This window comes from Lactuca saligna, chromosome 7, assembly GCF_052625555.1.
Source record: "Lactuca saligna cultivar CGN05327 chromosome 7, ASM5262555v1, whole genome shotgun sequence".
Classification (NCBI taxonomy): Eukaryota; Viridiplantae; Streptophyta; class Magnoliopsida; order Asterales; family Asteraceae; genus Lactuca; species Lactuca saligna.
In genome coordinates, this window is record NC_136423.1 from 130331829 (window position 1) to 130346835 (window position 15007).

General features: G+C 34.5%; 1 protein-coding gene across 1 annotated transcript; it reads right to left on the bottom strand.

Annotated features, from left to right (window-relative positions):
- Positions 1-2981: 2981 nt before the first annotated feature.
- Positions 2982-6496, bottom strand: LOC145007233 (uncharacterized). Its single transcript, XM_078966205.1, has 3 exons — positions 4508-6496; positions 4059-4308; positions 2982-3975 (listed from the first exon to the last, which is right to left on the bottom strand). Exons 1-3 carry the CDS (start codon positions 6494-6496, stop codon positions 3188-3190), a joined length of 3027 nt encoding a protein of 1008 aa, XP_078822331.1. The 3' UTR covers positions 2982-3187.
- Positions 6497-15007: the final 8511 nt, after the last annotated feature.

Genomic DNA, 15007 nt, shown 5'->3' on the forward strand with positions numbered 1-15007 from the left:
ATTGCTGCATCTTGTGATAGAGATGAACCAGCAGCCATGGAACCGGGTTGTCTAGTGGTGGTTGTGAACGCTTGGGCTGGTGGCATCATTGTGGAGGTCTTTGTAATCATGTAGTCATGGTCAGACAGTAGACCATGAAGTTCAGCAAAGGCTGTTGGAGACTGTCTTGCTAAAAGGGTAGATTTCAAGCTATTGTATTCTTCTCGTAAGCCAGAGATAACTAGCATGACAAGGTCCTTTTCTTTAACTGGTTCGCCAATATTAGCAAGAGCATTAGAATACTCTTGTGCACGGGTTAAGTAAGCAGATGAGGACTCATCTTCTTTCATTGTGATTTTCAGAAGTTGGGTTTTAAGAGTATATTCACGAGAAGAAGTATGAGGAGCATAAGCACTTTCTAAAGACAGCCAAAGATCACGTGATGTATTACCTTGAACATGCTGAAAAGACGTCTCAGAGATGGTGGACAGAATAAGCATTCGAACATGCGCATCATTAGAGACCCATGTATTGTAACAAGGGTTAGTAGTAGATGTGGATGTGGTCATGGTGTCGCCTTCTTTTCCTGTAGGGGTGGTGGACACGATGGTGGCTGGTGGGCACTGTATGGTGCCATCAACATACCCGAACAGGTTGTTTGTAACCAGAAAGGGCTGTAACATAGTTTTCCAGTAGCCATAGTTGTTTGGGGACAAAGTAAAGGCAAATTTATGAGAGTTGTGGGCTGTTTTCTCTGCAGTAGTGAATGCTGTGAGAGGCGCCATTGTGTTGGCTATGTACTGATCGACAAGAGAAAAGAGGAAGAAAGAGTAGAAACAGGTGCAGGTTGATGATCTTGAGGGCTGCTGTGGCGCCAATTTTAGGGTTAGGGAATAGCGGCTCTGATACCAAGTTAAATTGGTAAAACGTGAATTGTATATCTTCCCAGAATGTCACAATTACATAAGTATTAATAATAGATATATTTACACTATGATCCCTCTAGAATATAAACATGTAATTAATGCCTAATATATATAACATTTGTCTAATATGTAATAGCATTTTTTTTTCATTGTAACATTAAAAAAAATTATATTGGAAATCAAAGAAGTGGTGGTGCAAATAGAACATGTGGTTGTGGAAATCAAAGAAATGGCGCAGTGGTGGCGGTAGTCGCCGGTGGTAGCCGGAAAAGTTAATAAAAAATTGAAATTGAAAAGATTTTGCAATTAATAACTAAAGTAAGCTAAAATCAATGTTACAAGACAAAAAGGAAAAGAATCTTTTGCTGGAAATATTGTTACGGGAAAGTAGTGGGTGTCACCGGAAACGGAAAGAGCCTCACCGGTCAATCTCAACTTTGACCGCCGGTATCTTCTTCTATGAGGCCGGAATCCTTAATCTCGGTTTTTCCGGAGGGTGTTAACTCTGAATCGACGAAGAAGATGATAGAAAAAACACAGCAGCAGCGCGAGATGGAAGCAAACAGAAGAGAAAAGGAAAAGGGCGTCGATTTTTTTGGTTAACTGCGTCGACCTTTAGCGGCGACGCCTTTACCAGCGATAATTTTGGCTTTAGCGGCGACTTCCTTCAATACCGACGACACTTAGGAGGGAAACATTTTCTGCGCCATTTTTTCGACAATTAGCGGTGACTCGGTTAAGTCTTTAGCGGCGACTTTTGTCGCCGGTATTTCTTTTGTGCATTCCTTGATTATCCTCTCTGTTGGATTAGAAACACAATCGAACGGTCTTAATTTACCAAAACGTGAAAGCATGGATCCATGCCATGAGTTATTAGCGGCGACGTCAATAGCGGCAACACCTACTTTTAGCGGCAACAATTTGATGTGTCGCCGCTATTGGCGTCGCCGCTAATGACTATATTTCTTGTAGTGTAAATATTGTTTTAATCTGTTAAACCTGAATAATTAAACTAGGAGGAAAAATATGCCTAAGTAATCTGAAATTATAAATAATTGATTTAAAATTAATTAATTAAAAGTTAATTAAAGATACTATGCTTAAACCATGTATTTTTAAATCGTTTAAAATACACCTTACATATAATTAAGACAAAATTGCAAAAATGGTCCCCGTGGTTTGCATTTTTTCAGGAAAAAAGTCCAAACCACGAGTTTTTTGGTTTTGTGGTCCTTTTGGACTGGTTTGTTTGTGAGAATGGTCCCTATACTTAACACCCGTTAAAAAAAAATCCGTTAACCCCCTCATGTGCCTTGCACGTGAGGGTATTTCTGTCCTTTTACTTATAGGGACCATTTTTGCATATGGAAAAATAAAACATCCTTTATATATCGTTTTCTTTTCCCAGCTTCTTCCCCAACAAATCTTCTTCCCCAACGTTCTTAACTGTTCTTCCCCAACGACTATTATCTTCCATTTCTCCTTTCCTGACTTGCAATCGAACAATGGTGGTTTGTTTTTGTGGAAAGCTTGCTTTGGTGAAAACGTCTTGGACACCACTGAATCCCGACAGGAGGTTTTATGCTTGCCCTACTAAGGATTCTGTTTGTGGGTTTATCGGGTGGGTTGACCCACCTATTTGTGCTAGGAGTAAAACCATCATACCTGGTCTTCTAAGAAACATAAATACATTGGAGGAAAGATGTAATGGGCTGGTAAGAAGTATCAACATGTTACAGGAACAGTGCAATGGACTTTTGAGCAGGAACAACATGTTGGAGGCAAGGTGTGATGCATTGAAGGATGAAGGTTTCAAGCTGAAGATGTATTTATGTGCAAGTTGGTTTATGTTTGTGATTGTTATCTTTAGTACTTGGTCTATGTAAGGGATAGGGTTAGGCAAATGTGGGGATTTTTGTTGATCAAGTGATGCAGGGTAAAAATGGTATAATTTTGTTGTAATTTGACTTCATCATGTTTGTAATGAATTCCAAAATGTGTATCAGTTGTGTTCAAAATGTGTATCAGTTGTCAGATATAAGCACATAAATAGAACCAAAATGTAACAAAAGTACATTACCAAAATACATGTCATAAATTTACCAAAATGAACATTCCATTAACCACATGAGTGGAACCAAAAACCATTACCAAGTTAAGCATACAAGTGTTTGTGCACCATACATAACCACATCATCAAACCATAACTAAAGTTTTCAAAAACAAACAGTTTTTAACAACAAGAAACTAAATAGTCATTGCACCACAACAAATAACCACAATCACTTCTTAGATTGATTCCCTCCTTGCCCTTTACAGGTCCTAGAGTTGTGTCCTTTATTCTTGCATTTGCTACAAGTAACACTAACATGTTTCCTTGATAGCTTCTGCACTCCATCATTTCTTGGCCCTTGGGAATTTTCTCCTTGCATCTCATTGACTCCATCACCTTCACTTGCCTTCTGCCTTTTGCTTAACCTTTCACCCTCACTTTGTCTTCTTTTTTTCTTAGGCCTTCCCACCTGAGTGCGATGTGGAGGAGGGATTAGCTTTGTTGGACAATTACTTTTAGGCCACATGGGTCTCCCTTTAATTGGTTCCACCTTAAATGAATAAGCTTTTTGCCATGTCTCTAGCCAATACACCTTGTGTACCCACTTGTAAATGTCAAGCTCAGCCTCGGGGTCTTTGCTCATTTCATTCAGAGTTGCAATTGCATGCCTGCAAGTTATTCCCATTAATTCCCACTTTCTGCAAGTACAGGTTTGGTTCCTAACATCCACCACATGTTGATCTTGCAATGCTGCAGTGACTTGATACTTGTTTGCCCCATTCCACCTAGCAATATATTGTGAAGCACCTTTTTTCCTTGCATCTAGGATGTCTGTTGCTGTAGGTGTTAGTGGACCTTTAGCCTTCTTCATTGCCTTCATGACATTGCATATCCTCTTCATTAGATACTCCCTAATGAACTCTAAACATGAAATTACAGGTTTGTCCCTGCCTTTCTCTATCTTCCCATTAAACACTTCACACATGTTTGAAATCAACACATCAGAAACAGCTCTTCCTGCACATTACAATAACATACAATTAATGCTGATAAATAACTGAAACACATAATCTTTACCATATGCAAACATATACAATTACCTGAGAAATGACTCCTTGCCCAATGTACAGGAGGAATTTGCTTCAACCATTGACATGCCTCATCATCATACTCACTAAACTCTTTCATCAAATGTTCAAACTCAGGAATGGTGGTTGCTGATGCACACCTCCATAAATGGTCCCTGTACTCAGTTTGCCCCCACTTCTTTCTCATATTGTCATGAATATGTCTAATACAATACCTATGCTCAGCATTGGGAAACAATTGATCAACTGCAATTTGTAATCCCTACATGACTCAACATACAATAATTAGAATTAAGACAAAATTGCAAAAATGGTCCCTGTGGTTTGCATTTTTTCAGGAAAAAAGTCCAAACCACGAGTTTTTTGGTTTTGTGGTCCTTTTGGACTGGTTTGTTTGTGAGAATTAATTTCTTGGTAAAAAAACACAATCTAAATGAATCAATTGATGAGTTTTAATTTACCTTTTGCCTGTCACTTATGAAAGTATAGTTTGAGTTGCTCCCAAGCTCCAAGTCATCCCCAAGGTTTTCTAAAAACCACTTCCAGCTAGCTGTGTTTTCAGACTCAACAATTGCATAGGCTAAGGGATAAATTCCATTGTTGGAATCTAGACCAACTGCTGTAAGAACCTGACCAGGGAATGGGCCTTTCATGAAGGCACCATCCAAACCTACTAAGTCTCTAAGACATGCTTTGAAACCTTTTTTCAGTGGACCCAAGCATACATAAATCCTTCTAAACTGCCTTGTTGGGGATGCAGGGTTGCCATTAGGACACACATCTATTTTGACTGTTGTGTCTGGGTTTGTAGCTTGAAGTTCAAGAGCATAGTCCCTCAACAACTCAAACTGTTTTGTGTAGTCCCCAGTTACATGCTTTCTTGCCATATCTTTTGCCCTAAACACCTTATCCATTGAAATACCCACCTGGTAGGTCTTTTGAAAGTGATCTTGTATGGCTCTCAAAGGAATCTTCGGATCTGCCTCAACTTGATCTATGATTTTCTTGCAGATTAAAGAAGCAGTACAAGCTCTGAGTTTTCTTGTTTGTAAGCATGTATGAGTTTGGTTTAAGGTCCTTATAAACCAATCAGATTCGGGGTTTGACCTAGATGCATGTATATACCAACCACATGTTTCTTTTTGTGTCTTTACTTCTTTGCCCTTGCTTTTTGAAGTGGTAGGTTTAGTCCCCACTTGACCTTTATTGATGACAGGTACAACTCCTCTGCACTGTGCCCTAAGCCTTTGACTGTCATTTTTTTTAAAGAATAGATTCCTTCTTGTTTCTAGTGCGTGCACATCAATTAACTCCTTTAATTCTTTTTTACTTTTAAACTTTTGCCCCACTGAGAATGACTGTATATGTACTGACCCAAGGTTGCACCTTTTTTCTTTTCCCAAATTTCTTATGAGAGCTCTTCTTTCTCTGTCTTGGTCTGATCCTTCATCCAATGATTCGAACTCCTCATTGTTGATCACTTCCATATCTTCAGGTTCATGACCATCATTAATACATGCTCCTTCAACATCACTTTCAACATTTACAAAGAAGTCTGCCATGTCCACATCAACATCTTCTATATTGTTCTCCTCATCCATTATGTCATCCACTTTATCTTCATTTTCTGATTGTTTCCCATCATGATCATCACCTTCATCCTTTTCATACTCTTCATCACTCTCTTCAGATTCAACATCCCCTTCATACTCTTCAACATACTCATCACTTCCATTTAAATTTTCCATAAGGTTGTCAAAATGTTCATTATATTGTTCATCATCATTAATGGGTAGGGTGTTGTAGCATCCATCAATATGGTCATTATCATGAACCCCAATCATCTCATCCCCTACATTAGCAATATTTGAAGTAAATGGATTGTAGCATCCTTCAACAACAGTTGCAGCCTCATGAACCTCCTTAACACCCTCATTAGTGTTTTCCTTCTCTTTTAAATCATTAATATCCTCTAAATTAAGCCTCCTGCTACAAGAACCTTCCTCGCTTTTTGAATTCCCAACTCTACCCCTTCTATACTCTGGAGAGAATGCATCAGTTTTACTCCAAAAAAGAATCAAAGACATGTACTCACCAATTGGTTCATCATTGACATGGTTCATATTTCTCAATGGAGATTCTACATGAACTTCAGCCTCATATTTAGCCCCTTGATCATCATTTTTTGGTAATTCCTCAATGACAACTTTACCCTTTGCATTTGGAGACATGAAGTATGTGAGTAGATTTGTCTTCCCATGTTCTGTGTACACTTCAATCAACTTGTTATTTTGAATAAATTTAGAAAGATTGATAACATCCTGATCATTCCCTAAAGCTCTAAGACCAAATTGAAAGTCACCATTGGGTATCCTGAAATGGTAGTATATCACTGGTGATTCAACACTCAATTCAATCATCCGTGGGTCTGGGTAACCTAGGTCAAGCATTATGGCATGAAGTTCATGTACAGAAAACTCATCTATGTCCACATAATCAACATAACGCACTTCACCTCCAGTATACTTTATGTCAGGTAACTTAGTAAACTTCCCACCATGATGAAGCTTAATACTAAACCATGTGGGTGCACCCGCTACAAGTCAAAATTGTACATGATAACAAAGTCAAAATTTGGCGGATTTTAGTATAAATCAAGGGTAAAATGAAAAATAGGAATGTTTAAGAAAACAGAGCAACTTACCATATAAGGATGATACGTCGACAACTTCATTTTTTGGTCTGATCTGCCACATTACGTACACCATTTCGACTTTAAAGTATGACCTTGTCTCCTTTTGCTTCGATTAGGTTCTTTCAATAACGACTTTTTTTTTTTTGCAGGTTTAATGGAGCAGAAGGAAGAAGGAGGGAGGTGGGGAGTTGACGGGTGTTTGGGATTGTAAATGAGGGATAAAAGGTAGAAGGAAGTGTTGACACTGTAAGTAAAAAGACAAAAATACCCTCACGTGCAAGGCACATGAGGGGATTAACGGATTTTTTTAACGGGTGTTAAGTATAGGGACCATTCTCACAAACAAACCAGTCCAAAAGGACCACAAAACCAAAAAACTCGTGGTTTGGACTTTTTTCCTGAAAAAATGCAAACCACAGGGACCATTTTTGCAATTTTGTCTATAATTAAAATAGTTTATATATATATATATATATATATATATATATATATATATATATATATATATATATATATATATATATATATATATATATATATATATATATATATATATATATATAGAGAGAGAGAGAGAGAGAGAGAGAGTCAGGTTCATTTGAGATCATTCTAATTTTGTGAGACCGTGAGACCAAATCTAAAAATAATTTTAAAATGCAAAATAAATGGAAAAATCCAAATTTTTTTTAAAATATTATTTTCGGAACTTGAATTAACTAAAAAAATAAATAATAAATAAATAAAAAATAAAAAAATAAATAAAAAATCCCGTTTTTTTTTTTGAAAAATACGTGAAATATTCTAAATAGAATATTACACTGACATATTCTAAAAAATAATTTTAAAATGCAAAATAAATGAAAAAATCTAAAAATTCTTTTTTTAAATATTATTTTCGGAACTTGAATTAACTAAAAAAAAAATTCTATTTTTTTTGAAAAATACGTGAAATATTCTAAATAGAATATTACACTGTACAATATTCCAAATATAATTTTAAAATGCAAAATAAATGGAAAAATCAAAAAATTCTTTTTTTAAATATTATTTTCGGAACTTGAATTAACTAAAAAAAATTAAAAAAATTAAAAAAATACATCTCACGGTCTCACAAAATTAGGCCGTCTCACATGAACCTAACCCTATATATATATATATATATATATATATATATATATATATATATATATATATATATATATATATATATAAGATTATGATTAAATGTGAATTCTAAATATTATGTGAATGTGTGACCAAATTATGATTATTGGATTAAAAAAAATTAATGACTATGATTTTATGGTGCATTGTATTAATGTAGGATAACAATTACTATATAATTACAATCAATGAATTCTAAGGTTATTAAAGATTAATTATGACATTTTATTAAATGAGATAAAAAAGAAGTAAATATATTTTAGGAAACTAAGTCAAATATATTAACAAAATCCAAATTATTATTTTTAAAACAAAATCACAGAAAATCACGTATTGAAAAATGTGCAATATTTTTTTTACATGATAATCACAAAAAACGAAACAGATTTCATTCTTTAAAAATTACTTAGTTTGATAACATATTTCTTTCTATAATAATAAGACGATTTCACTATTAGTTTTAAAAACTATTAACAAAATGTTTTTATACAATGTTAGAAAGTATAAAATTAAAGAATCGGACAGTTTGATTCTTTAAAAATCAAGAATTTACTTGAAACTTATTTCATTTTTTAAGAATCACATTTCATTCTTTAAGAATGCATTGACTAATAAATATTTGTGAACTACTGTCATAAGATTAGTGAGATATGTAAAAAAAATTATTCTTTAAGAACGATCCATTAATATTTTACAACATATATATTTTTTTAAAGTATATGTAATATTCTTTTTACATAGATTAACCAAAACTATAGACCAACTCAAAATTCTTGAAGAATAGGAAAATATTATTTTTACAAATAAAAATATGTTATAGTATGTAACATAATCTTGAAGAATATGCAATAAACTAATATATTCTTTATATAAATTCTGAAAGAATGAGCATTCGATTCGACACTATATCTGAGGTTTAGTCACCAACTTTCTTGATACATATATTAAAGAATTCAGTTTAAACTATTTACCAAAATTATAGGAATGAAGTTAAATGAAATGAGTTACAATAATTATAAGATTATAACTGAAAATGCATTTATTGATTTATATGTTAATTAGTATCATACCTTTTTTAAATGATTGGTCAAAAACAATATATAGTGTTTATATATGAACCTAACTCTCTCTCTCTCTCTCTCTCTCTCTATATATATATATATATATATATATATATATATATATATATATATATATATATATATATATATAGGTTTAGGTTATTCTATTCAAATTAATTATTGTGTTATTGTATGCCTAAATATGGACCAATCACTTATTTTAAGAAAGTGATTAATATATATTATTGAATTAAATATAATTGAAAATATCAACTTAATTAATTACAAGGGTAATTTAGTCAATTAATATAGATTTAATAAAGGAAAATTGCATTTTTAGACATCCTAGATTTTATTAATTTTTAAAATCCAATTTTATGAATTATAATTCTTTTAATTCAGACATTCTGACAGAATATGTTTATAGAATACATGTAATTGAAGATATTTCTTCTAGAATAACAAATTTTCGAACCAACAATTGAAGAATTAATACAAAAATTATATTAATTCTTATGGATTACACGTAACAATCGCTAAGAATTACATTTATTGTTAAAGAATAAAATTAAAAAACTTTCAAATCGGGAAAAAAACATCAAAATCTAACAAATACACTAATTTATTCTAAAAGAATAATGTTGCTAAGAGGAGTCGTTCAAATTTCGTGGTTCGTTCTTCAAGCATCAGCTTCTGTGGAAACAAATCCGATGAATAAATTAGTAACAAAATATCCATGTTCCATTCCAGCATAGTTGGAATTCATGAATCAGGTTAGAATACGTGAATCAGAAAATCAAAACTATCAAAAACAGACAAACAATCAACCAAGAAACCCCAAATGGGAGATCAATCCAAAGATTCAGTCTTTATAGTAAAAATAAAAAAAGATGATCCTCTTTCAATCACAATGGTGGAAGAATTGATCACAAAATCACATGACACTATGCTGCCATCAATAGACCGATGTGGAGAATTCAAAAGATCACATATTACAGGATTACCTGTCCTTTCTGTGGGCTTGAACTGTGTCGTTGGCTTTCTCGATTTAGGGTTTTGTGTAGATTATGTTTTCCGGTGATTGAAAATTAGGGAACACAGGAAAGCAAGAAAGACGAAATGGTTACAGAGAGCTCAAGATTGCCACTAATTGCTTCCATCCAAGTCACATCATCAGAAGTGGCTCATTCGATACAGTTTACAAAGCGTTTATGCTATCGTCGGGAACCACCGTAGCTGTGAAAAGATCTACACGTTCTTGTGACGCCAAAACGGAATTCTTTGTTGAATTTTTAGTAATCGCTTGCTTAAGACACAAAAATATTATTCCTCTACAGGGATATTGCATCCATAATGTGTTGTATCAAGACATCCAGCACTTGGGTTTCTTAAAATGGCGGAGGCCGATTGTGAAAGCAAGTGAGGGTGATGATATGGTGAATTTGGTGGATTGGGTGTGGCAGATGTACACGAAAAACGAGATCTTGGAAGCCATTAATAAGCGACTTATTGGCCAGTTTGATGAAGAAGAAGGTAGGAGGCTTTTGATGGTGGGGTTGGGCTGTGCGAATTAGGTTAAAATTGAATGGTAGCATGATTACAGGGACTATTTGTGGAAACTATTTATCAAATTACTAAAATACCCTTGTTTATTTATTTAATTAATTAAAATTTTGATTAGCCCACATTGATGCATACAATAACACAATAGGTACATTAAACACCTAAACCTAGCTCTCTCTCTCTCTCTCTCTCTCTATATATATATATATATATATATATATATATATATCCAGTAAGACTTTTTTTTTTTTATATGAAGGTAAGAAATTTTTTTTCGGCTTACTTTTTTGGCGAACAAAATAAATGAATCACTAAATGAATCAATAATAATATGATTCACCAAAAAAAATCCCAAAAAAACATTTCGATGATTCATTTTTACGATGAATTTGTTGATATTCACTAAAATTGTCATAAAAGTGATTTTTTTTCTTAATTTACCTAAAAATGAAATATGAAGGTGTTTTTTTCGGAATTTTTTCTTGTGAATCATCTTACTTATGAATCATCAAATGATTCATTTGATTTTTTTTGCTAAGAAAATATGTATATAAAAAATTTCTTACCTTTCTACCAAGATTTTTCTTCTTATTTGATCTTGATTCGACTAACAATCTATTTAATCTTTTAGTTTTACACACACACAGATATATATATATATATATATATATATATATATATATATATATATATATATATATATATGTGTGTGTGTGTGTGTGTGTGTGTGTGTAAAACTAAAAGATTAAATAGATTGTTAGTCGAATCACGAGTAGGCATCATTCATGAAACCATCTTATAGAAGAGTATAAGGAAACGAGCAATAAAATGACCATTGAATGAGTTTCCTTTTCACTCACTGTTTTTTTGTTTGGTGGATTATCGTTAGCCAAAAAGGTTTAATAGGATAATGTCTTGTTAAAAGCATACCATATAAAGTACTAAAACAAAATTATCGTTTTAGTTATTTTACAAAAATGTGAATAATTACTAACTCATGAAAAACGCACATTATTCCTTATTGTCTATTTATGAAATCTGTATGGTTAACCAAGACGTAAATTTAAGATGTAAAAAGAAAATAATGTAACACTTGTGGTTATGGTTAGTAGTATTTGCCATAACTATCCTACAATGAAGAAACACATATTATGAGGGGGGGGGGGGGGGGGGGGGAGGGGGTGGGTACATGTAAATGAAATAATCAACATCAAAAATTAAAGTATTACACTTTTAATAATGTATGCAATTATAACATTTTACTTATAACTTTTTTCCTTATCGGATATGCCAATCATAACATTGAAATTGCTTTTTATTTAGTTGATGTTGCTATATTTGATAGAATTTTCAAAGTGTAAGTATGAATAATTCAAAGTACGATGCTTTGAATAAAGAAATAAATGAATGTGTACTGCTATTTTAATTAATTTAGCTCTTATTATTATTATTATTATTCATGATGATTAAACAAGATATCATAAACACCAGGATGTAGCAATAAATTAAAAACATGAGGAGCATCAAGTACCCATGGCCAATTATGGTCCCTAGCTTGTTAACAAATTACACAACCAGTTTGAGCAACTAACTGTGAGTAATTTGTTTCAAATAATCTAATATAGACAATTGAGTAATCTGTGAATGATTACTCATTTGACACCAGAAATATGTTTGAACATCGAGCATATGATAAGTTGACGCATGGAATTGAAAGAGATTATTCAAAATTGATTTCGCTATCTCTGGCAAAATCACTTTGAAGCATGAGTGATGAAATCATGAAGCTCTTCATTCATACTTTCTTCAATCCCAAAGGAAGAACTCGTCGATCAAACAAGAATATCAACCATTTCGATTAATCAATGGAATCAACATAGAAAGCATAAAGAAAAGCACTAGAAGTCCAGAACAAAAGGCGATTGAGAAGTGAGAGTAAGGAAGTGCAACACAACAATAAATCGGCAAGGAGAAGTGCAATGCAACTACCGGCGGTGGCGACCAGTGAGTTGGGAATTTCGGTGAGGAGAACTGGAGAAGGCGTTTATTGTTCATTAGTGCAGCGACGAGGATAAGTTAGTGCTTTATGCGTCTTTTCGATTTTGTGTGGTTTACTGATTTAGGACACACATTCAATTATTAAGGGACTAAGAGAAAATATCAACCGACCAAGGGAGTGACAAATAAAAGAGTACATTACTTTTTTTGGAAATCGGCAAATATATTAATCAAAGAAACCACATCAAGCTAATGTGGGAAAACGAAAAGTACAAGACAGTCAAAAACAAAAACTACAGACAAAGAGTGGGGCATAAATTCCAAACTCTCCAATCTACATTTTTGCATGGAGTTCTATGCTTGCACCAAGTAAACGTCATCGCTTTTATCTTAAATGTTATGACCGCCGATGAAGTGTGAATCTGTTCGTACACCCGTTTATTCCTGGCTAACCATAAGCACCATAATGCTCCATTAAAAATCATATTCAAAAGCCTCTTTTTTCTATTACATCCGGAACACCTTGAGACGAATAGTATCAACTCCCTTACCGACGTAAATCTTCCACAATTGAGTTCACACCAGGATGTTATCGAATTTAAGACGGAAATCGCAATTGGGCACGTAATCAAAATGTGGTCCGACGTCTCCTCTTCCAAGCTGCAACCACTACATCTAGTTGATGGGATAGTGATCCCACGCCTACTAAGTGCCACCGCCGACGGAAGTCTACCTTGTTTTGCTTTCCACATGAAGGAGAGAATCTTGAACGGAGTCCATTTCCCCCAATCGAACGGTCCATCACATACAACAAAGTCGGCTAGTTCAATCCTTTCCCGTATCCGAGACACCATGAATCGTCCGTCATAAACAAACTCTGATTTCCACTCACCCTCACCCACGTTCCACGATATTATATCTTTGGGATCAATGTTGATCGTTTGCAGAAAAGATCTTGATTTGATTATGTTTTTCCATACCCCCGTACTCGATCTATTCGCGAACACTGACCAATGCCTTCCATCTAACTTATGCAAACATCGAATAGTTTTTGCCCACAGTGATGAGTTCTCAGATTTCAAACGCCACATCCATTTTGCTAGCAGTGAAATGTTGATAGATTTAATCGAACCTAGTCCGATCCCCCCAATCGTCCTTGGAGAAACGAGCTTATTCCAAGCCACCCAATTAATACTTTTTTTCTCGTACACCTTGTTCCAAATGAAGTTTCTTCTAATTTTTTCCAGCGTGTCAATCACACCTTTCGGGACTGCAAAGATTGACATGTAATATATAGGCAAGTTGCCAAGGACCGCCTTAGCCAGGGTTACTCTACCACCGAAACTTAAAGATTTCGCTTTCCAAGTCGTGAGCTTATTTTGGAACTTTTCGATAACCGGTCTCCATGCTCGCTTCCTATTCATATTTTCACTCACCGGAACTCCTAGATAAGTGAAGGGAATGGATGAAGGTTCACACCCAAGAGGAGCCGCCCAGTTTGAAACTTCTAAATTAGGTACCCCCACCCCATAGACTTTTGACTTTGTGAAGTTCACTTTTAGTCCGGACGACACGTGGAAGCATCGTAATATTCTTGATAAATTCGCAATGTTTCTCCTTGACCATTCGCCTATGAATAGCGCGTCATCTGCATAGAATAAATGAGACAAGCAAATGTTAGGTTGTGAGAATTTAATTCCTTCAAATATTCCTTTCTCCACTGCTGATATCATGGCTTGATTGAGTCCCTCCATCGCGATTAAAAACAGAAAGGGAGAGAGTGGGTCACCCTGTCTGACCCCTTTTGTCATTGGAAATTCTTTAGTTGGGCTACCATTGATTATTACAGACGCCCTCCCAGAACTCAGACAGCCTTTCAACCATAATCTCCATTTCAATCCAAATCCCATTTGTTCCATGATAGAGTCCAGGAACGCCCAATTTATCGAATCAAACGCTTTATTAAAATCAGCTTTAAAGAGTAGTATCTTTTTGCCTTTAGCCTTTGCCCACGAGCAAAGCTCGTTAACTATCATTGGTCCTTCCAGTATATTCCTTCCTTCCACATACGCTGATTGTACCTCTCCAATGATGTTACCAATCACGTTTTTTAATCTGATCGCCAACAACTTCGCAATGATTTTATATATCGATCCAATCAGGCTTATTGGTCTGAAATCTCCGAAGTGCGTTGGATCCTTAGATTTCTCCACTAGAGATATGAAAGAGGAGTTACATCCACACGATAGCTTTCCGTGAACTTCAAAATACTTTACCATCCCCACCAATTCCTCTCTCAACAGCTCCCAAAACTTTTTTATAAATTTAAACGTGAATCCATCCGGTCCCGGAGATTTTTCATCCCCACATGCCCAAACTGCTCTTTTTATTTCCTTTGTTGTAATTCCAGCTTCCAAGAATCTAGCATCAATTCCAGAAAGTCTTTTAAAACCTGGATTGCAAAATTTTGGTCTAATGGG

Bases quoted from the DNA above. Each gene is read 5' to 3' on its own strand.
- LOC145007233 (XM_078966205.1), bottom strand. From the start codon at position 6,496: ATGCTTGACCTAGGTTACCCAGACCCACGGATGATTGAATTGAGTGTT. The intron at 4,309-4,507 runs GTAAATTAAAAC...TGAGTCATGTAG, and splicing joins TCATAAGTGACAGGCAAAAG to GGATTACAAATTGCAGTTGA. The intron at 3,976-4,058 runs GTAATTGTATAT...TGTAATGTGCAG, and splicing joins GGCAAGGAGTCATTTCTCAG to GAAGAGCTGTTTCTGATGTG.